The following is a 23,837-nucleotide window of genomic DNA, read 5'->3' as shown; positions in this document are numbered from 1 at the left end:
AAATTTCAAAAGATCAAGCCATGTCTTGGTCACGCCAACATTTATTCCATTACCAAGAATACCAAGACTCTACTTTCAGTATACCACTCACCTGTGGCCAAGGGTACCTAACAGAATTTGGGGGCCACTTCCCACCACCCAGTGCTACCACTAGTTCTTGCCATTTTTTTGTCCTCAATTTGTTGTCTATAAGAGTTCTCTATACATTCACTGCTGTTAAGAAATGTCACAAAGAATTTATTCAGTTATTTATTACTATATGAAATTTATTTTTTAACCTCTCCTTGCACCTTCATCCATTGATCCTATATGAATCTTAATCTTTGAGTTTCTATAATTTCTCAGCCTATTCCTAAAAGTTATAAATACAAAGACAGTAAATCACTAAAATTGGAACCCACTATATTTTCACCATCTCCTTTGGAGCATCTCTTAGAGAAAGTGATTTTGACTAGTGTCAATAAGTATTTAAGAAAGACATTTACTTGCCAGATTTAGGCAAATATTCTATTTGCCCAGCAAACCCTTTCAAGGAAATAAAAGCAAATTTCACAAATTCATTACTCGCAGCATAAAGTCTCCAAGATATTGTTAGGAAGAATGTATTTACCCACATTTTATCATACAGAAACTGAATTAAACTTAATGAAATGTGAAACATTTCCAAAACACACAGGATCTGTGACAAACCTTACATAAAACTGTCTACATCAAGCTGCTTCTTGGTTAGGAGGGAATAAATTAAGTACAGGAAATGCCTGCTGTCTACATATCTGATGCCAAAATGCTCTATTTCAAATCAATAACAAATGGATACCAGATCTTGCTTTTAAATATTATGCATAATTTATACAGTTGGACCAGAGAAGACTGGTCTTCTTTTCTCTATTTGGTAAATAATATTCTGAATCTTAATTTTTTTTTTTTAATTTCAACCACTTTAAACAGAAATGGAATTTCAAAACGTTATATATTTCTAGGGCTCTAATGTATCTTTTTAGAACTTAATTAATGTCCTTCAAAGCAAACAAAACTTTTAAAGGTGCACAAAACATACCATCAGAAAATAAAGTCTACATCATATGAAAATGAATATGTTCACAAACTTTTCAGAAGCTAAAGATTATAATTTTAAAAATAATAAAAGGCGATGAAAATATAATATTGACAAATTCTCACTCCCATCTGTGATCAACTTGATAAAGCCATATTGTTTCTATCCCGAATTAATTATAGGGATGTCCTTGGTGCGACTAAAATAGCAAAGAAGATAGACTGGATGTAATCCAATATCTGTTCTTAACTAAATAACATTGGATAGGTCACTTTTCCAATTGGGGTCTCAAATTCCCTGTCTGTTAACGGAAGTCAAATGTGATCACTGTAAACCAGTTTTCCCCTTGCTTTGTTTTCTCATCAGTTTTTATAACATTTGACTCTCCCTGTCTCACACATTATGCCACCGTGCAGAAGCCATGAATTATCTAGGTGGTAATATTGCATGCAGAGATTGAGTCTGGGAAGCTCAACTTCTCGTTCCTCACTTTTTTTTGGAGAACACTCTGGTTTGCTTTTGGCCTGTGGTAAGTGCAGCAGAAATCTATGTTTAAGTACATTATTAAAGCCACAAACATAACAAAAAGAGCTTAGAAACAAAAACAAAAATGGATTTTGGAATTATAGAATAATGGAGATAATCAACAGAACTTGAACAGAAAAGGTAAAAGCGAGTTACCTTTAATAAATGGGACTAGAGACCACCAGGGTGGCTCAGTCGGTTAAGTGTCCAACTTTGGCTTGGGTCATGATCTTCCGGTTAGAGTCTGAGCCCTGCATTGGGCTCTGCACTGACAGCTCATAACCTGGAGCCTGCTTGGGATTCTGTGTCTCCCTCTCGCTCTACCCCTCCCCCACTCGCACTCTGTCTTTGTCTCTCTCAAGAATAAATAAGCATTAAAAAAATAATAATTAATAAAAAAATAAGACTAGAGTGTGGGATGAGGGAGAGATATTTGAATTTTTATTTCCAAATGTGTATACTATTTTTATCAGAACAATAATAATCTTTCATTAAAAAAAAAAAGTCTAAATATTCAGGTGCAATAGTGGCCAATTTGCTGGGACCATCACAGAGGAAGAGATCTAAGCAGCAGCTGGCTTCAGCATCAGATATACTGGATGATATCCAGGAGATTAACAGTTAAGACCTATGTCATGGTGCATAGCCTTACTTAGTACAGTAGTAAGATGGTTCTTTTTTTTTTTTTGTAATTTTTTTTTTAACGTTTTATTTATTTTTGACACAGAGAGAGACAGAGCATGAACGGGGGAGGGGCAGAGAGAGAGGGAGACACAGAATCGAAAGCAGGCTCCAGGCTCTGAGCCATCAGCCCAGAGCCCGATGCGGGGCTCGAACTCACGGACCGTGAGATCGTGACCTGAGCTGAAGTCGGATGCTTAACCGACTGAGCCACCCAGGCACCCCGTAAGATGGTTCTTAAAGTATAGTCTGTGGACCTGTAGGAGAACAAAGTCCCCTTCATGGGGTCTGCAAGACCAAAACTATTTTCATAATAATACTAATTTATTATATTCCTTTGTCATTGTATTGATTTCCCCCCCTAATTTTGCAATAGCAATAATGGGTAAAACTGCTGGTGCTTTAACATAATCCAAGGTAGTGACATCAATCTGTACTTGTAGTCATTTTATTCTTCACCACCACACATTCATTAAAAAAAAAAAAAAAAAAGTCAGCTGCACTTAAGAATGCCCTTGAGGAAGAGGTAAGAATTATTAATATTATTAAATTTCAACCTTGAGTACCTGTCTTTTTAATATTTGCTGTGACAAAATGTAGAGTATGCCTAGAGCGTTTCTGTCACATATTGAAGTAGATCGTTGTCACAGAAAAGCACTTGAGCAACTGAGTTGCAAATTGAACTAGCTACTTTATTTTTTTTTTTTTAATTTTTATTCAGTATATTTAAACTAAAAGAAAACTAGCTACTTTATTTGTGGAGCATCATCTTTACTTGAAAAACTGACTGACAGAGAATTGTGGTTATGTAGACTTGAGTAACCGGCAGACATTTGTTTTGAAAATGAACAAAGTGGGCCTGTCCATTCAAGAAAAACAAATGACCGTATTTATTGCCAATGATAAAAAGTGAGCTTTCAAGTGAAAATTAGAATTTTGTAGAACTTGTATCTGCTACTTGTAACAGCAGACTAATATTTAAATAATTTTTCTGATGAGATTGATAGTGATATTAACAAATATTATTTTCTAATATTATATAATGAAATGTATCAACAGTTGAAAGATCTGCATAACTCGGTGAACCAATATTTTCCAAGTGACCATTGCATGAGGTTACAGAATCATTGCATATGGTACATCATTATAACAGTAAAAGATCAATTCTTAGGGTAAGACAAACTAATGGTTTTAAATGTAGCAGAACATGAAAAGTTCATTGATTTGGTTTCAAATTCTACATTACAAATATCCTTTAAGAAAATATCACTTATCAAGTTTTAATGTAGTATCAAGGAAAAATATACACAATATCTGAAAACTCCATAAATATACATTTCCTTTCCCAAGTACATATTTACATAAGGTCAGGTTTTCTTCATATACTGTGGGGAATAAGTTTAGGAATTCCCTGAGCTTGCACCAATGGGTTAACAATGCTTAGTGCAGAAAGCGGCCACAGGGCAAAATTACCCCCAGCTAGAACAAAAGTATAGAGCAGGAAGCCATTTCCACAGGAGGAAAGCACCCAAGAATAGGTAAACAGGTAAACGGGGTGAAAAACCACTGCAGCAGGGTGAAATTGCCTGGAACTAACTAGCAAAAAAAAAAAAAAAAAAAAAAAAAAAAAAAAATCCTTATTGACCCTGAGGTAGCATGCTCTATCTATCTTATTCCCTAGGCAAGTTAAGATAAACAGACACAGTGCCTAGTGCCTACCATAAACAACCACCTTCTCGGTGCCAGGATTTTATTTTATATTGACCCAAACCCCTAACACTGCATACCTTCAAAACCCCCTTTCTCTCACACACTTGAGTTAATAATCACTGTTTCATTGTCTCTTTCAGCATGTCCACCACGTTTGTAAGCCTTCTGATCCTAATAAATACGGAGCAAAGACCCTTACTTGGGGCTCTTGTCTTCTCCCAGACATTAGCCTCTCTCGTATTCAATTCTGTGTCCGCTCTCTTGCTGGACAAGAGAGAACTCCAGACACAAAGTCTGGGACAATATACTTCAACAAAAACAATGTATCAAAATGGCTTGAAAGCAAAAATAAATACAAGTATCCAGCTGTATTCTATTAAGCTAAACATTAAAGAGATTTGCAAATGCCACTATTTTTTTGTTGTTGTTGTTTTGGAAAACAGTTATTTTTCTTTGAAACTATGATCTTATTATGGATTTGCTCTTGTTACTTTGAAATTATTAATACTTTTTAATTCCTCAATTTTAATTTCTAATATAATAAATATTGATAGATATAACCCTTATAAATAAAAGCCCTTTGGAGTCCTCATAATATTTTAAAATGTAAAGGGATCCTCAGACCAAAAAGTGTGAGAGCTGCTGGCATAGGAGTTGGAAGTAATTTAAGTAGCAAAGGCCAAGATTTATACCATTAAACAATAAACTAGAAAAAAATAGATGGAAAGCCAGGCTACCTCTCCTATCACCTTCCCATTCCACTACCAGACTGGAAGTTTCCTGGATGGAAATTTAAAAATACTAGAAAGGGGAAAGAGAGATGTATACGTGAGAATGAGTTTCTTCTCCCCCTGTCGTTTCTCCTTGCCACTAAAGTGAGTTTTGAAAATAAAAGGACGAGAGATCTGAGAATCCAAAAGTAGAGAAAGCTGTGCCCTACTTTCTAAAACTCTGCAAAGCAGCAACCTCCTCTATGTGCTCTGCCCACCAATAATGTGGGAGCAAAATAGTTAAACTAACACATGGTGTTCTAAGCATATATGATCTAGGATGGCACAGCTTCCACAGTGGCACAGAACATACAAAAGTTCCCATTCTCTATGGAAGTTGCAGAAATCACTAACAGGCCTTTAGATCCAAAGGGAGTGGGCAGCTATAACCAGGAGGACACCTAACAACCTTCCCAGACTGATGACTGTAGGGATGGGAGGAAACCAGACCATGGAAGCTAGAAGCCACTTACCAAAGACGGAACTTGATAAGGTTCATCCAATGCCAGCATAGGACAGATGACAGCTGAGGCCCAGACATCACCCTCTCACTTCATGTCCATTGTCATGACTACTTTGGGAAGAAAGGGAAAGAAAAATCCTGAATTTGACTGGGCTTTCCTAAAATAGACTTAAAAGTTCCTAGTGATGAAATGTATCTCAAATGGGGACAGTTATTGAAAATTACATTTCTGCACAGGTTGTGGATTATGGGATTTATACCTACTATATAATAATTATATCCCAGGTTCAATTAGCAACAAAGGAGACTCGGGGAAAACAGAAGTGACAGCCAGAGTTGAGACTACTGATAGACACAGCCTCAGTTAAGGAGAGCTGGAGTAGGCATAATGATGTAGTAGGTTTGAATCTGCAGACAGAGCACATCTGCAGACTCTGATCTTCCTCCAAAGTAATCTGCTCCATTCTGTGGTGAACACAGAGTAAGAGTCATGCCCTTATATAATATTGCCTTGAGAGTTGGCGGAATCTGTAAATAGGATAGTCACTCTCTCGATTAGCACATCCTACATTCAATCTGTCAAGAAATTCTATTGGCTCTATCTTCAGTTCTATCCAAAACCTACCCTTTCTCGGCATCTCCACTGCTGCCACTCTGTTCTGCGATAACATCATCTTTACCTTGAATATCTTCCCTGCTTCCGTCCCTGTCCCCTATAATCTACTGTCACTAAACACCCAAAAGTAACCTTCTTACAAATTAAGTCAGAGCAATCTTCTACTAAAAATCTTGCAATATGGGGCACCTGGGTGGCTCAGTCGGTTGAGCATCCAACTTTGGCTCAGGACATGATCTCATGCTTCATGAGTTCAATTCCTGCATCAGGCTCTGTCATCAGCACAGAGCCTGCTTCAGATTCTCTGTCCCTCTCTCTCTGTGCTCCTCCCCCACTTGCACTCACTCTCTCACAAAAATAAACATTTTTTTAAGAAATCCTGTAATAGCCCACCTTTCCAGTCAGAGTACAAGTTACATAATCTGACATCCATTGCCTTTATGACCTTAGCTCTTCTTCTTCCCCCTCTCTCATTATGCAACAGTTGCACTGACTTCTTTGCTTACTATTTTAAAGCCTTTGTACTGACATGTCCCCAGATATCCACATAGCTAACTCCTGAAATTTATTTGTGTCATTGCTCATATGTCATCTTTTTAATAAGATGACAGCCTTACATGTAAAATTTTCATTCTTTTTCCTCCTTCCCTCTGCACTCCTGATTCCCATTATCCTAATTTTATTTTTTTACCATTATATTTATAATCTTATAACAATATAATTTACTGATTTTATTACATCTTCTAGTTCTACAGTACTCAAAGAAGTTTCTTTAAAAAATTTTTTTTTACATTTTATTTATTTTTGGGAGAGACAGAGCACAAGTGGGGGAGGGGTAGAGAGAGAGACAGACAGAATCTGAAGCAGGCTCCAGGCTCTGAGCTGTCAGCACAGAGCCCAACACGGGGCTCAAACCCACAAACCATGAGATCATGACCTGAGCCAAAGTCAGACGCTTAATCGACTGAGCCACCCAGGCGCCCCTCAAATAAATTTCTTGAAGGCAGGTGTATTTGTTTTCTTATATCAATGTACCCCCACAATTATGTGTCTAGTCTCTGACACACAATAGGTGTTCAATAAATACTTTGTTGAATGAATTAATTTAGCAATAAAAACTGGGAAAGGAAAAAAGACAAAGGGTAATAATTTAAAATTGCATACTTTCTTACATTTAAGTGTTAGAAAAAAATACAAATCAATAAATTTGATTAAGATATTTCCCTAATCATGCAAAATTTTACAATTCTAGGACTTTCTTCAAAATGACAATAAACTAATTTAGACTTTAAATAATAATGAATTCCTAATAAAGAATTAAAATTAGCAAAATAATGTTTAAACACACACCAAAAAACCCCTAACCTTTTTATTTTATTTTAGAGAGAAAGAAAGAGAAAAAACATGCATGTGAGCTCCAAAGAGGCAGAGAGAGAGATGGAGAGAGAGAATCTCCAGCAGGCTCCATGCTCAGCATGGACTCCAACATGGGGCTCGATCCCATGACCCTGGGATCATAACCTGAGCCAAAATCAATAGTTGGTCGCTTAACCAACTAGGCCACCCAGGCACCCCACCCCTAACCTTTATTTTTATTTTTTTTTTCAACGTTTTTTATTTATTTTTGGGACAGAGAGAGACAGAGCATGAACGGGGGAGGGGCAGAGAGAGAGGGAGACACAGAATCGGAAACAGGCTCCAGGCTCCGAGCCATCAGCCCAGAGCCTGACGCGGGGCACGAACTCATGGACCGCGAGATCGTGACCTGGCTGAAGTCGGACGCTTAACCGACTGCGCCACCCAGGCGCCCCCCCACCCCTAACCTTTAAATGGTGCTATTTGCCAGATTATTCCTATAAATTTTCTAATAACAATACTAAAAAGGGAAGTACTGCTGGCTTCCTTTTATAAATGAAGAAACAGGATGGAAAGGTAGATAACTTTCCTAGGGTCACACAGGAAGCAAACTTAAAGATTTGAGCCCAGATTTATATTTATCTTATACCCGGTATCATTCTTCTTCCTTTATAACACAACACTAATTAAGAATGTGGACTCTGAGGGGCGCCTGGGTGGCTCAGTCGATTAAGCGTGGGCTCAGGTCATGATCACATGGTTCATGAATTTGAGCCCCACATTGGGCTCTGTGCTGACAGCCCAGAGCCTGGAGCCTTCTTTGGATTCTTTGTCTCCCTCTCTGTCTGCCCCTCCCCTGCTCGTACTCTCTCTCTCTCTCTCTCTCTCTCTCTCTCTCTCCAAAATAAATAAAACGTTAAAAAAAGAAAAAAGAAAAAAAGAATGTGGACTCTGAGCCAGTCACACTACACTCAATTATTATTTTAGCCATTCTGACAGATGTGAGGTGATATCATTGTGGCTTTAATTTGTATTTTTCTGATGATGAGTGATGTTGAGCACCTTTTCATGTGTCTATCGGCCATCTGTAGGACTTCTTGGACAAATGTCTAGTCATGTCCTCTGCCCATTTTTAATGAGATTATTTTTTGGTGTTGAGTTGTATAAGTTCCTGACCTATTTTGAATATTTACTCCTTATTGGATATATCTTTTGCAATTATCTTTTCCCATTCTGTAGGTTGCTTTTTGTTTTGTTGATGGTTTCCTTCACTGTGCAAAAGCTTTTATTTTTGTGTAGTCCCAATAGTTTAATTTTGCTTTTGTTTCCCTTGTCTGAGGAGACATATCTAGAAAAGTATTTCTATGGTCAATGCCAAAGAAATTACTATTGTCTATATTTTCTTCTAGGCGTTTTATGGTTTCAAGTCTCACATTTAGGTCTCTTACCCATTTTTTAGTTTATTTTTGTGGATGGTGTAAGAAAGTGGTCTAGTTTCATTCTTTTGCATGTAGCTGTTCAGTTTTCCCAATACTGTTTATTGAAAAGACTGCCTTTTTCCTGTTGCATTTTCTTGCCTTTGTCATAGATTAATTGGCCCATAAAAGCATGGGTTTATTTCTGGACTCTTTATTCTGTTCCATTGATCTAGGTGTCTATTTATTTATTTATTTATTTATTTATTTATTGCCATACCATACTGTTTTGGTTACCACAGCTTTGTAGTATAGGTTGAAATCTGGGATTTTGATACCTTCAATTTTGTTCCTCTTTTTTGACAGTGCTTTGGCTATTTTAGGTCTTGTGTGGTTCCATACAAATTTTAGGATTATTTGTTCTAGTTCTTGGGAAAATGCTGTGGTATTTTGATAGGGGTTGCATTAAATCTGTAGATTGCTTTGGGTTGAAAGGACATTTTAATAATATATTTTCTCCCATTCCACAAGCATAGAATATCTTTTTATTTTAATTTGTTTGTGTCATCTTCAATTTCTTGTATTATGTTTCAGAGTTTTAGGATTTTATTTTTAAAAAGCAATGTTAAATTTTTTTCTAGATTCAGCCCAAACTGAAATTTTTCCAATATAATCCTATCTCATGAAGAATATAAACTTCTAATACTAAGATTATAAAGATAATGGAGATCCATTCCAATTATAAATATTTACCTATAAAGATCATTTTCAAACTTTGTCATAAAATTTTCTCTGTGAAATGATTTCCATTATAAAATTTAAAATATATCCCCGCATAAGAAAAAAATAACAACTCAATTTAAAATATTTGGCAAAGACAGAGGTAAGATGTGCCCAGGGCCAAAAACCACTTGTTATTTTTGCTTAAATATACTAACTTACAATTCATTTTTCCTTTTGAACGTTGTGTATAATTTCCCAGAATTTTTTTCACTTTTATCATGCCAACTTCCTCATTCAACAAACATTTATTGAGCATGCACCATGAACCAAGTACTGCTGTAGGTAAGATGAATATGATTATATCCTTGTCCTCTAGTAGATTGGGCAAAAATATTTTATTCAACAAAATCACTGTCTACTTTGATACACTTCAGATTAAAACATGTATCAACTTAAATACTTTAGACAATAGGAAATGAATTAAATCTTCACTTGATTGATCCAATATTTTTAAAAGCTTATACATCAAGTTCAAATATTTAAAAAGCTCTGTGGTTTTCAATCATATTCTTAGAATCTGCATCTGGGGGAAAGCTGTTCCTTTCTAGTAGAAACTAAGGTTTATTTCTGGAGTCCAGAGGGTAGCTTGGTAGACTCATTATTATGATGACATTTTCATGTTATTATCTACACATTCATTTATATATTCATGCACAATAATACATGAATGTGTTTAGGTTAAAACCTTACAGGGTTTAAACAGACCTAAATAATAGGGTAATAGAGCCACCTAGTGGCACCTTATAAAAATTGGTTGCTTATAATTTTCATTCCATTAGGTTTAAGGAACATAACCTTATTTAGTGAACATAAGCTTATTTATTTATCTTTTCACTAATACAGACATTTATAATTATTATGGATGATGGATCAAAAAAATGGGGGTCTGAATACTATAGCAAATGTTTGATGTCATGAAACATGTATAAAGTGTATTATAGGAGAATATAAAGAAAAATAGGATTTTAGCAAGTAATTATTAAATTTTCAAATTGCTGGGGTGCCTGGGTGGCTCAGTCAGTTAAGCACCAGACTCTTGATTTCAGCTCAGGTCATGATCTCATGGTCATGGCTCATGGTCATCGAGCCCTGTGTTGGGCTCCACACTGAGTGTGGAACCTGCTTGGGATTCTCTCTCTCCCTCTTTGCCCCTTACTCCTCCCCGCCCCCCGTCTCAAAATAAATTTTAAAATGTCAAATTGCTGTATGTGTAGTATAAAAGAATTAGATATTTTACAAATATAGTTTATAAATACTCTATAACAGTAATAAGACCTTCCATTTTAATGCACTATATTGCTGTATTAAGTATTATATAATCATCTTTTGCACAAAGGCATGAAAGCCCTCCAAAAAAAGCCTCATTAATAAACAGATTAAACCAAAGATCAAGGATCACAAGCCATCCGAGAATGGAAGAAAGAAAAAGTAGAGCTTTTGAGATGTTAAATATTTAATGAAGTATGTGTGCAACATCTCACTGACATGTGCATTTCTACAACCAAGTCAAGCAATCACTCTTAAAGTGATGAAAGCCAGTTTAAGATCACAGAACAACTGGGCAACTCCAATATTTGTCATGCTAAACAATAAAGGGCTCAGTATGTTGCTTGCTAAACTTCCCAAAAAATTTATACATTATAGATGTTTCATGGAGTCATTACTCTAGTTACCCAAGTTCCAAAATTACTTTGACCCACTATCTGCTCAAAATTCATTAATCCTACTCATATTTTCAGTGTCCCTCACTATTCTAATGTGTTATCATCCCTCCTTAACTAGTTTAAATTCCATGGCAAATCAATACAACGACTCCCTGCATACATTCCCTTTCCCACCACTCACTTTGTTTACTTTCCTGGCAAAGTCAGTTAGTTCCAGTTCTTTGTCAGCTTTACACCTATACCTATGTAGCTGAGCTTGGTGTGGAGAAAATACACAATCATGCTGATATTTTAATTTAAGTGAACTTAAATTAATTATAAGAACCTTAGTGGGTCCCTATATGTCCCAGGAATCCTACTACATTTCCTAGTCTATTCACATTGTCACCTAACTATATTCTCCTCTCTCCTAAAATATACAACACTCCCTCCCCCAACTTCTCAGTTGATGAGTTTGCTGTTACTGTGGGGAGAAAAGAGAAGAAATTAATAAAAAAGAATATTCAAAAGTTCACAACACATCACTCACCTACTAGCATCTGTATCCATACAGTATGTTAATTATACTTGAATTTTTAAAAAATGGAAAAAAAAGAAAATGGATTATTTTTTAAGCATGGGAGAGTATAAAGCATGTTTATATTCTAATGGGGAAAGATTCAGTAGAAATGGAAAATTGATGACGCAAGAGAGATTTGACGAATTTCTTGTGTAATTGCTTGTGGTATCTTGTGCACAAAGTATGAGTGAGCCTAAGAAGGTAATCTATGGAAACAGAAGTGTATGGATACAGATGCTAGTAGGTGAGTGATGTGTTGTGAACTTTTGAATATTCTTTTTTATTAATTTCTTCTCTTTTCTCCCCACAGTAACAGCAAACTCATCAACTGAGAAGTTGGGGGAGGGAGTGTTGTATATTTTAGGAGAGAGGAGAATATAGTTAGGTGACAATGTGAATAGACTAGGAAATGTAGTAGGCCTCCTACCAACAATTAGCCTTAACTTGCTAAGCTTGTAACTGAGCAACCCTGGAAGAGGATCCTGCAGTCTCAGTCTGTATCCTGATCACAACCTCATGAGTGAGATACACTGAGACAGTTAGGCTGTACTTGGACTCCTGATTCACAGAAACTATGTGAGATAATAAATGCTTATTGTTTTAATCCACTATGCTTAGGCTAATTTGAAACATAACAATAGATAAAAAGTACATTGACTAATACAGAAATACACTAAAAACTGAAAATGGAGGATAGGGAGAAATCAAAGCTGACTCCTAGGCTTTGAGCTTTGAATAGTCTGGAAAAAGTGTGACATCATTGATTGTAAGTTATTCAATTCCATTGGAGTTTTGAGGCAAGGGTCACATATACTCAATAAACATTGGACAGAGTCTTGTAAATGTTTAACAACTGAGCAAAGTGTTCAGAACCAAAAAGAATATTCCTTAATATCCTTAAACCAACCTTTATTTCCAATAAAATTTTAATTCTATCTATTACCACATAATCTCTACCTAGTATTCTAGTCTCAAAGATTTGGCTTGAACAGCCGCTAAATTCATTAGGTTTGATCTCAAATTCCCACAAATTTAGAAATATCGCCATCTCAGCCACAAATTTCACACTAAGAGTATACAGAAACCATCACTAAAGCACAACTTGTCTTAAAACAAAAATAATAGACTATAAACTTATGACTGCTTTTTTATTAAGCTTTATTTTAAAATAGTTTTAGGTTTACAGAAAAGTTGAAAAAATAGTACAGGGAGTTCCCACATATCCCCCCTCCAATTTCTACGATTGTTAACATCTTACAATACCATATACATCTGTCACAACTAAGAAACCAACATTGGCACATTACTATTAACTAAATTTCACACTTTATTCAGATTTCACTAGTTTGACATTAATGTCCTTTTTCTGCTTGAGGTTCCCAGACAGGGTATCACATTTAGTCATCATGTATCATCTCCTCTGGCGTGACAGTTTCACAGACTTTTCTTGTTTTTCAAGATCATGACAATATTAAATACTGATATATAATTTGTAGATTGTCCATCAACTTGATTTTGTCTGATATTTTTTCTCATGGTTTGACTAGGGTTAGGGCTTTGGAGAAGAATAACACAAAGGAGGTGAAATGTTTTCATTACATCTTATCAAGGTACACATTATCAATATGACTTCTTGCTCACGTTACTATTGATCACTTCGTCCAGGCAGTGTTTGCTATATTTCTCCACTGTACAGTTATACTTTCCCCTTCTTTCCTTACCCACCCTTTGAAAGCAAGTCACTAAGTACAGCCAATACTCATCTTGGTGTTGGGGGAGAGTGGGGGGATCAAACTCTACCTCCTGGAGAAAAATCACTTTTTAAGATAAATGCAAAACTTTCTCAACTCCTATAAAATATATATTAACTGCCTCAAAGCATTCAATAATCCAACTGAGTGTTTCTTTAATATGAGTCACTCTGATAGACACTTCAAATGAGAGGTGACGCAGTCCCTTCACAAGAAGTTTATAATATAATAAAGATACCACATGAAAAATCCAAGTACTATAGTATGTCAAAAAGGGAAATCAAATTCAGTTAGAGTAATGAAAAATTTCACATAACAAGTGATGTTCAAGCAAAGCATTCAAAACTGAGTAGTATTCTGACACATGAAGATTTATGCAAATTCAACATTCATTTATGATTACAAACTGAACAAAGTGGGAAGTAGGTATAGAAGGAACATACTTCAACATAGTAAAGGTCATACATGACAGGCCCACAGCTAATATCATATTCAATGGTAAAAAGGTAAAAGCTCTTCCTCTAAGATCAGGAACAAGAAAGGATGCTCTTACCACGTTTATTCAACACAGTACTGGAAGTGTTAGCCAAAGCAATTAGGTAACAAAAAGAAATAAAAGGCATACAAAATGTAAAGGAAAAAGTAAAACTGTCACTATTTGCATATGACACGATATTACATATAGGAAACCAAGTGACTCCACCAAAAACTGTTAGAATGAATGAATTTCAGTAAAGTAGCAGGATACAAAACCACTATATGAACTCTAATGCACTTCTATTCATTAATAATGAACTATCAGAAAGAAATTAAGAAAACAATTCCATTTACAATTGGAATAAAAAAATACTTAGAAACAAATTTTAATGAGGAAGGTGAAAAACTTGTATACTGAAAACTATAAAACAATGATGAAAGAAATTGAAGATTAATATTTTTCCATTATATAAATAGTGGACAAATATTCTGTGCTCATCACCTGGAAGAATATTGTTTAAATGTCCATACTATGCAAAGCAATCTACAGATTCAAAACAACCCCTGTCAAATTCCAATGGCATTTTTCACAGAAATAAAGCAAACAATACTAAAATTTGTACGAAACAACAAAAGACCCCAAACAGCCAAAGCAATCTTGAGACAGAAGAATGTAGGGGCACCAAGGTGGCTCAGTCACTTAAGTGTCCAACTCAGGTCATTATCTCAGTTTGTGGATCAGGCTCTGGGCTGACAGTGAGGAGCCTGCTTAGGATTCTCTCTCTCTCTCCCTCTCCCCCTGCCCCTCCCATACTCACTCTCAAAATAAATAAATAAACTTTAAAAAAAAGAGAGAGAAAGAAAAACAAAGCTGGAGCTATCGTGCTTCCTGGTTGATAACTATATTATGAAGCGACTGTAATTATGTTTTTAGGGTTTATTTGAGAGAGACAGAAAGAGAGATAGCAAGCTAGGGAAGGGCAGAGAGAGAGAGAAAGAGAATCCCAAGCCCCAACGTGGGGCTCAATCTCATGAACTTGAGATCATGACTTGAGCTGAAATCAAAAATCGGATGCAGGGGCGCCTGGGTGGCTCGGTCGGTTAAGCGTCCGACTTTGGCTCAGGTCATGATCTCGCGGTCCGTGAGTTCGAGCCCCGCGTCGGGCTCTGTGCCGACAGCTCAGAGCCTGGAGCCTGTTTCAGATTCTGTGTCTCCCTCTCTCTCTCTGCCCCTCCCCTGTTCATGCTCTGTCTCTCTCTGTCGCAAAAATAATAAATAAACGTTAAAAAAAATTAAAAAAAAAAAATCAGATGCCTAACCGACTGAGCCATCCAGGTGCTCCACAAAGTTATGATATTGTATGATACTTAAAACAGTTTGATACTGGCATAAAAACAGACACATTGATCAATGGTACAGAATAGTGAGCCCAGAAATAAACCCATGCATATATGGTCAATTAATTTACAACAAAGGAGCCAAGAATATACAATGGGGAGAGGACAGACTCTTCAAGAAATGGTGCTGGGAAAACTGGACAGCCACATGCAAAAGAATGACACTGGACTACTATCTTACACCATACACAAAAAATGAACTCAAACTACATTAAACTAAAAAGCTTCTTCACAGCAAATTTTCAACAAAATGAAAGTCAAACTACTCAACAGGAGAAAAATATTTGTAAATCATGTTCTAATAATGGGTCAATATCCAAAATACATAAAGAACTCATACAACTCAACAGCAAAACACTAAACAACCCAATTTAAAAAATGGGCAGAGTATGTGAATAGACATTTTTCCAATGAAGACATCTAGATGGCCAACAGACACATGAAAAGATACTCAACATCACTAATCATCAGAGAAATGCTAATCAAAATCGCAATGAGATATCATCTCATGCCAGTCAGAATGTCTAGTATCAAATAAATAAGAAATAACAAGTGTTGGCAAGGATGTGGAGAAAAGAAAACCCTCGTGCACTGTTAATGAGAATGTAAATTGGTCTATCCGCTGTAGAAAACAGTATGGAGGTTGGTCAAGAAACTAAAAATTGAATTACCATATGATCTGGCAGTTCTACTTCTGGGTATTTATCTGAAGAAAACAAAAACACTAATTCAAAAAGATGTAAGTAACCCCATGTTCATTACAGCATTATTTTCAGCCAAGATATGGAAACAACTTAAGTATTCATCAATGAATGAATGGATAAAGATGTCGATGTACATACACAATGGAATACTACTCATCCATGAAAACAAATGACATCTTGCCATTTGCGACATAATGGATGGACCCTGAAGACATTACGTTAAGTGAAATGAGTCAGAAAAAGACAAATACTATATGATCTCACTTATATATGGAATATAAAAACAAAAACAAAAACACCAAGTTAATTGATACAGAAAACAGATTGGTGCTTGCCAGAGGCAGTGGGTTGAAGGGGTAGCTAAAATGGGGCAAAAGACCCAAAATACTAGTTATAAAATAAATAAGTCAAGAGAATGTAATGTACAGCATGGTGAGTACAGTCAATAATACTTTTACATATTTTAAAGTTGCTACATATTTTTTTCTTTTAATATTTTGAAGTAATCTCTATACCAACATGGGGCTTGAACTTAAAACCCTGAGATCAAGAGTCCCACATTTCACCAAATGAGCCAGTCAGGCTCCCCTAAGACAGTAAATCTTAAAAATCTTCAGCACAAGAAAAAACTTAATTCACTATGTATGGGGGATAGGGGTTAATTAGACTTAATGTGGTGATCATTTAGCAACATACACAAATATCCAATCATTATGTTGTATACCTGAAGCTAATGTTAATTATACCTCAATTTTAAAGAAAGGAAGAAAAAGATGGGAAATAGATGGGAAAAAGTTTAAGATGGAGAAAAGAACCTAAAATATGGGAGCAGAGACTCTTCACTCTGTCTCAGGTGTTTCTACACCTTAGCCCAATGGAAATATATATTTTATTTATTTATTTATTTATTTATTTATTTATTTATTTATTTTTTAATATATGAAATTTACTGTCAAATTGGTTTCCCCAATGGAAATATATATTTAAAAATCTTCAGGGTGTCTTTATAACTTACCATAAATGGATGGTCATATGGGCTGGATTGTGTCACCCAAAATTCATATGTCGAAATCCTAACAGCCAATATCTCAGAATATTACAGGATTTGGAGATAGGATCTTTAAAGTGGCAAGTAAGGTTAAATTCGGTCATTAGCACAGGCCCTAATCCAGTATGACTGGTGTCCTTTTCAAAGAGATTGGGATACAGACAGGTACAGAGGTTAAAGGATGTGAAGTTACTGGGAAAGGAGGGCCATCTACAGGCCACAGAAGGTCTAAAAACAAACCGGTGAGTGCCCTGATCTCAGAGTTTGTCTCCAGAATTGTGAGAAAATAAATTTCTGTTGCTTAAACCACCCAATCGGTGGCATTTTCTTAGGACAGCACTTGCAAAGTAACACAGATGGCTACAGGTTCTAAATGAAATCTAATTTAGCAAAACTCTCCACTGTGATTTGGTACTTAAGCCTTGTTACAGAATAGTACTTTTCGTTCATTAGTGAGATGGAGTAAAGTAAAATGAAGTGAAAAAAATGTAGGGTGAAAGGTGAGCCTCAGAAACTTTAGTTCTAATTAAAATTCATTTCGTATAAATTGAATGTTTGCTCTTACTAATTAAACTATTTCTCCCAGAATAGTATGTAAGGATTTCATGAAGCTTCTGTAGATCCCTACTGTGGCACTTTATTCCCCAACTTAGTCTGGGGAATACATTTTGATACCGTTTTTCCTGGCAGCAATTGCCACAACATACCTTCCCAATGGTCCACTACTAAGTAAAACCTCCCTTTTGTTTCATATCAGAGGGGAAACAGAAAATAAATTTAATGGCATTTAATAAGCACTTGACTAGAACTAAATGTATTCCTAAATATTTTTAATTCCACTTTACAAGGGTTAGTTCTATTATTTCTATAATTGCACCCTCAACAAAAGGTACAGCAGGGAGGTAAGAGGCAGACATCTGCTTTTAAGAGTCAACGAAATCCAGCTGCGGCCAAACACGTACAGCAAACTGTGGGTGAGTCTGCAACACGGGAAATGTTCAGACACACTCGTTAAGTGGGTCTCCCATACTCTTCCGGCTAACGTCCTTTACTTTTTTTAGTCTTGTGTTTAGTCTTTTGGCTAGGTTTTCAGTAATGAGTGTAAATACTCTTAAGAGATTTAACAACCTCCCCCCCCCCGGCCCCGACCCCGCCAAAAAAAACCCCCAAAACAAAATTAAAAAACCGCAAATCACTGACAACTACGCTTGAGGAACAGCAACTCCAGCGGAAAACGTTAAGTCCCAGGTCATTAATGGACCAAAAAAATCAGTTAGTTCCATGTATATTTACCTAAAGGTTTAAAAGCAGAGGACTATATAACCTGGCGTTTCGGTAACAATGGCAACTTCTAAGTAACTGTCCTTTATGGAAACGGGAAACAAAAACTTTTCACCTCCCGGGTCAGGAAGACAAACCCAGCGTCAGGATTTCCTCATCTCGCGACAACTTCCTGACTCTCCCTGTAGGCGCGTGCGTCAGAATCGAGGGCCCGGGTTAAAATAAATAAATAAATAAAAAAAAAAAAAAAAAAAAAGAATCGAGGGCCCGGGGAGCCGCCCAGCCCAGAGGGTGGAGCAAACCGTGTAAGGAGGGAGGGGCCATCAGGAAGGGGTGGAACGGAGGAGGGGCTGGAAAGGGCAGAGCGGAGGGAAAACTCGTGTGGGCCCCGCCCCTCGCGGCACTTCCCCGGAATAGCGTCAGCCGCTCTATAAGAAAGCGTGCGCTGAAGTGCTCGGCCTTTTACATCCGGGAAGCGCCGGGTTTAGGTTACGAGGTTAAGGTACGTTGTATTTTGTGCACTAAGGTGATAATTGAGGCAGAAGTTTTTGGCCTAGTTAAGATGCAAGAGGTTCAGGGATCTTGTAGTGGCCGGTCTACGACAGCTTTGGAAACCTCTAGGTTCGAAAACCTGAGGTATTCTTTTGATCACGCGGCGGCCACGTGCCACCCTGGCGCTGAGTCAGAAGTCGAGCGCGCACGGGTCACGGACCCTCCGACAAAGGATCGGTGCACCTGATGACCGGCAAAGGTCGCGAGTTCCGCTGTCGGTGTCAAGTGGCCATCTTGAAGCTACTCCGCCACTGTTAAATAAATAGTAACACCGAATCCTGATACCCGCCACATTTAGATCCAGAAAGTGAGTAATCTCTGTAGTTGTGCTTGCTTGGGAGTTCTGGGATTGTGAATCTCCATGTATCTTTGGGACCTGTCAGCTGTGGCAGTCTCCCTTCCTAGCCATGGAAGAGCATATTCTTGTTTATTGGCAAAGCTGTCACCATTTAATTGGTATCAGATTCTGACTTGCACAAGTAACATTAATCACTTGAAAACCTGAAGGGTGCCGGGTTATTGGGCACACATCTAACTATTGCTTAAATGTTTTTAGGAAGCTGAACTAATCGTTCCAATGGATGACAGGAAACATGACAAGGTATGTTACTTTTTATTCATATTTCGTCGTTAATCCGGAATCCTTAGTGCTAAGTAATGGGAAGGCCAGAATTGGCCCAATTTGCTGCTACTTTGTAATTTGAAAGAGTAAATAGCCAACTAAATAGAAAGTAACTGAAGTTGCTAAGATTTCAGCACTGTGACTTAGGACACAGTTTACAAAACTGGTTTTCTTCTCTTGCAGATAATCAAGAAATTCAAAATGTATGGGTGAAGTCCTGTTTACTTAGAATCTTGTGGTGCACTGCCAAACGTGATTTTTTTTAATCGCAACATGTTGCATATTGAGTGGTGAATAATCTGTAAGCTATCAAGTTGGTGGTCTCCGTATAGGCCAGAATATTACTTTGGCGTAAGTATGACATTTAGTAGAAAATAAGTGAGTGCTTGCTTGCTATAATTAAATAAAATGCTTGATTTCATCTGGAAAAAGTCGTGTTCTAAGTCACTACAGTATTTGGGTGGGAACTACACGTGAAGCCACCTTACCCCTAAGGGACAACAGTCATTTTTATACCGTACAAAAGATTAAGGCTACTATACAAGGTGAGCAGCTAAGCACTTTATTCACACAGATGTGCACGGAACACTTGTGTCTTTTAAAGGTCACACTTAACATTTAACAAGAAAAAAAAATTAGCTATTATCAAGGCATATTTTATGAGCCAAGTAGTTTCCTGATCCAGTCTATTAAAATTTCAGTATAAATGTTGCTTGCATCAGCACTATACTTTAGTTATAAAGGTGGCCTGTGCGAAGTTTCCGTAAAGATAAATTTTCTCTCCTGTATTGCACGTTTTCTCAGCCCTTGTGCAAGTGTGCACTGTCTGTACCACTATCATCACTAGTTGTAAATGCTTGAAAAGTTCTGCCTTTATCAAAACCTTGAGCTTTTACAAAAGGTTTAACGTTATTCTGCCTGACATAGCATTGCAGTTCTGCAAAATCGTAAACTATAAAGCACCTTTACGTTAGCACCAGTTTTTTACAAAGCTGAGGATTTACAAAAAGGATACAAGTAGATGCAGTAGGGAAAGGGGTGAAGTCCCCTCCATGTTAATACAGCCATTGAAAAGGATTACTTAACATGATCTAATCCTAAAGTTCACACTGATTTTTTTCACCTGTTTTTATGCATCTATTTCTTGGATGGATCTACAAAAACTTTAAAACACTGAAGGGCCCTTGATATTAGCAATCATTGTGATTAAGTAGCCTGAGAGGCAAGCCTTTTTTGTTTGGCCTAAGATTTTGCATTGCTAATCAAGAATGTCCTGAAAGCATAGTAAAGCACCCTTAATTGTCCCTTAATTGTGTTGAGAAATAGTCAGAGGGAAAACTTGCCTTTACTCAGCAGTGGAGGCTGAAAATGACCTGGTCAGCACTGGGGCTCCTGAAGTTTGGATCCTACTGTGTCACCTTGGCCTCTGGGCCTGTTTGAAAGCTAGGGATACTATAAAACATTACCAGCCTTTTTAAAACGGTCATTGAAGGCCATAGCCACTTACAGCAGTGCCTAGCATATAGCTGGTGCGTTAATTAAAGCGGTTGAAACAGTTAAATTATTTTAGAGCTTTTTCTCACTAAGCAGAGAAAGCATTTTTAACAGTATTTTTATTAGCTGGGACTATCAGGATAGTGGAAGTCTACAGATTTTAGTCATTACAAGAAAGTTGCAATAGATGGCACTCTTAAATCATGGTCCAGCAAACCACATGATGGCAAGGAAAAGTTTTATCAAGTTGTAAATTTGAAGTAGCTGAAAGTAATTGCTAGAGGATGTTAACAAATAAGGTGGATAAATTAGGTTGTACATCCAACAACGTGAAGGCATTCATCAGGAATTCTTCCAAATTTTTCTGGGTAGTAGAATGTGTTGCCATAATGCATAGTACAAAGACTTCATTCAGGAATGTATGATCACTGATCCTAGTCTAGGTTTATAATGGAATTCCTTCACTTTTTTGGCCCTTGATTTCCTCAGTTGTTAAAGGCTACAGAGATTCAATGTGTGAAGATGTCTTAGCCTTTTGAAGAAAATCTGAGCTTAATTAAACAATGCCACTCCTTGACTCTAGTATAAACAGTATTGATTGAGTTATAAGCTCTAAATCCAAATAAATGTAAAAACAGCCTTACTGCACTATTGATACACAGTAATCTCTGGAGAATGCTAATAAAGACTCCAGAGTAGTTTTTAGGTGGGCCACAATGCTAGTTAAGGGTAATTAGTACTACACTGAGGTATCTAACAGAATATTCACATCACAAATTCTCAAGCAGCAATGGTGCACATGATTTAATCACAACACAAAAGAAGGAACATGGCTCTCATCTCCATTGGCTGGCATCTCTGGCTGAGTGCTAATGTGGATGTTGAACATTTTCCAGTATTTTCTCTTGAAGCTTCCATGTGAAGAATTACAATTTGGTGACACTTTTTATCCAAGGTACAAAGGCTGAGACTTTGGTATAGACACCAGGTGAATCCTTGACTCCACAGCCATACCCCCAGGAGGTCACCCCGTACACGACCCAACTCTCTCCTGACCGAACACACATGAGTGGTCCTCCGCTGTCTCCCTGGCAGCTGTCAACACGTTTGTGTTCATGTAGATTTCCAGCGCAAAGCATCCTTCCTGTAAACCGACCCTTGTAACGTTCTTCACAAAACCTCTTGGGAAGTAAGGGGATGGCTGCTTGTTGTAGAGTTCTTGAATAGGCTCGTCCTAGTCAGACCAAATAATCTGAGTTAGATGCCAGCCAAAGATCTTACACAAAAGCACTACATTTAACAGTCCAATGAACATTTAATTGAAAATAAAACCCTATTGTGGCATAGTGTAGTTTAAGTGAGTGGTAACTATAAATGGTATAGAAGGACCTGAGTGGCAAGAACTCCAAATATGGCATCTGATAAAAGATTGAGAAGCTAAACATTCCTGTATACTAACCATTTGATGTTGGTGTACTCCCTGGCAAGACATTAACTGTTCAGTGGCTAATATGTATAATTGATGATGTCCTCTACAATAGTCCTTTCTTGGATCTAAATTCCACCTTTTTTTCTTGCATCCTATTTACTCAATTGAAATAATTCATAATAGAACATTCTGTAAAACTGACATTGTCATTTCTGTTAACTTGTATCTAAAGGTGAATGAACCTTCCCTCCTGCAGTAATTGAGAATGGATACACTTAAGTATTCTCAGACACTTGATTTGCCTCATGGTTCCACATAGTGTACAGAAAAGGCATTTACTCTGATCTGATTTTACTGTTTCATTCAGCAAATGTTTTCTTTGTGGTTTATCTAAGGAGTGGTCAGTATGTGCTTCTTCAGTATTCTATATCTGCAACAGCTATTCTACCTTTTTTCAGCTATGAAATAATACAAATATAAAGCCCAGATTTAATGCAGTGTGTGATGAACACAAATACTCTGTAAATAAAACACTGAAATTATCACCTGTAGACATACTTACTTGATGCTCTTTTCAAGAGTATAATTAGCAGTATTGATCATATTTAGTGGAGAGGGGTCAACCTGTCCTTTCTCCTTATTTAGTAGCCATTTGGGAATCAAGTACCCAATCCAGGTGAGCCCCACATCTGTTGTTTCAAGGACCATTCTGAACAAGCACTAGCTGGTACACACTGATAAAATTCTATAGCAAAATGATACGGGAAGTTGTCATTCAGCCGGCCAGGCCCAAGTGTTGAAGTAGGATCTTAAAATCATTTATTTCTTCTGTCTCCTTACTAGTGTGGGCAACTCAAAGTAAGGAAGGTTTCTCTACCAGCCCTTAAGGTGATTGAGTTCTGTCAATTTGTACTAAACTGAATGATAACCAATAGTACCCTTGGGATACAAATCCAAATTGCATGCATGCATCACAGGCTTGGCAGAATTTCCAAACTACTAAGCCTGAACCCATTTAAGATTTTACTACCCATTGTACACCCAAAAGTACTGATAATCCCAGACACAAGAAAGGTGCCCAGATGTCATTTGTATTATCTACATTACCCGTGTCTCCCCATCCTGTTATGTAACAATTGGAGGCGGTTTTCTGTGGCCTCTCTCTCCGGAGTGGCAAACAGGCCGGCAAAACATGGCTGCTAAATCTGACACACTGCTCTTCTGGTCCTTCTAATCTAACCAGGGCGATGTCGTAATCACTGCTGTCAGGTCGATACTCCCGATGAATCACAATCTGCTGAACTCCAATTTCTTCTTCAAACTCTTCTGGCACCAGAGTATGATAATCCCCAACCCGAACAGCATAGCTCCTTGTACTGTTACCGTACCTGGGAGGCAGAGAGCTAGTAAGAGGCTAGAGATTGTTAAACTGTCAGCAAGGAAGGTTAACATACTGTAGGCCTTTCCTCCTATTCCTTATCCCTT

The 23,837-nt window shown here is 37.2% G+C and overlaps 1 protein-coding gene, 1 long non-coding RNA gene and 1 other non-coding gene across 5 annotated transcripts in view; 1 reads left to right on the top strand and 2 right to left on the bottom strand.

Annotated features, from left to right (window-relative positions):
- Nucleotides 1-18,448, bottom strand: part of LOC131507158 (uncharacterized) — a 237,990-nt gene extending 219,542 nt beyond the window's left edge. For both annotated transcript variants that reach the window (XR_009259367.1, XR_009259368.1), the window contains exons 1-2: nt 18,268-18,448; nt 5,214-5,311 (exon numbers count right to left, since the gene is read on the bottom strand). This is a non-coding gene — a long non-coding RNA (uncharacterized LOC131507158). The remainder of the gene's footprint in view (nt 1-5,213; nt 5,312-18,267) is intronic.
- Nucleotides 18,449-19,164: 716 nt separating this feature from the next.
- On the top strand, nt 19,165-19,295 carry LOC131508261 (small nucleolar RNA SNORA24). Its single transcript, XR_009259959.1, has one exon. It is a non-coding gene; the product is annotated as a small nucleolar RNA SNORA24 (small nucleolar RNA).
- Nucleotides 19,296-19,975: 680 nt separating this feature from the next.
- PRSS12 (serine protease 12) overlaps nt 19,976-23,837 on the bottom strand; it is a 76,261-nt gene continuing 72,399 nt past the window's right edge. The window contains exons 13-14 of one of the 2 annotated variants that reach the window (XM_058721518.1): nt 23,460-23,740; nt 19,976-22,157 (exon numbers count right to left, since the gene is read on the bottom strand). In XM_058721518.1, the coding sequence (XP_058577501.1) occupies nt 21,850-22,157; nt 23,460-23,740 (589 nt within the window). In that variant the 3' untranslated portion in view covers nt 19,976-21,849. The remainder of the gene's footprint in view (nt 22,158-23,459; nt 23,741-23,837) is intronic. The other variant, XM_058721519.1, reaches the window with a different exon arrangement.

Source organism: Neofelis nebulosa, chromosome 3, assembly GCF_028018385.1.
Source record: "Neofelis nebulosa isolate mNeoNeb1 chromosome 3, mNeoNeb1.pri, whole genome shotgun sequence".
Taxonomy (NCBI): domain Eukaryota; kingdom Metazoa; phylum Chordata; class Mammalia; order Carnivora; family Felidae; genus Neofelis; species Neofelis nebulosa.
This window is presented reverse-complemented; position numbering and strand designations above follow the sequence as displayed.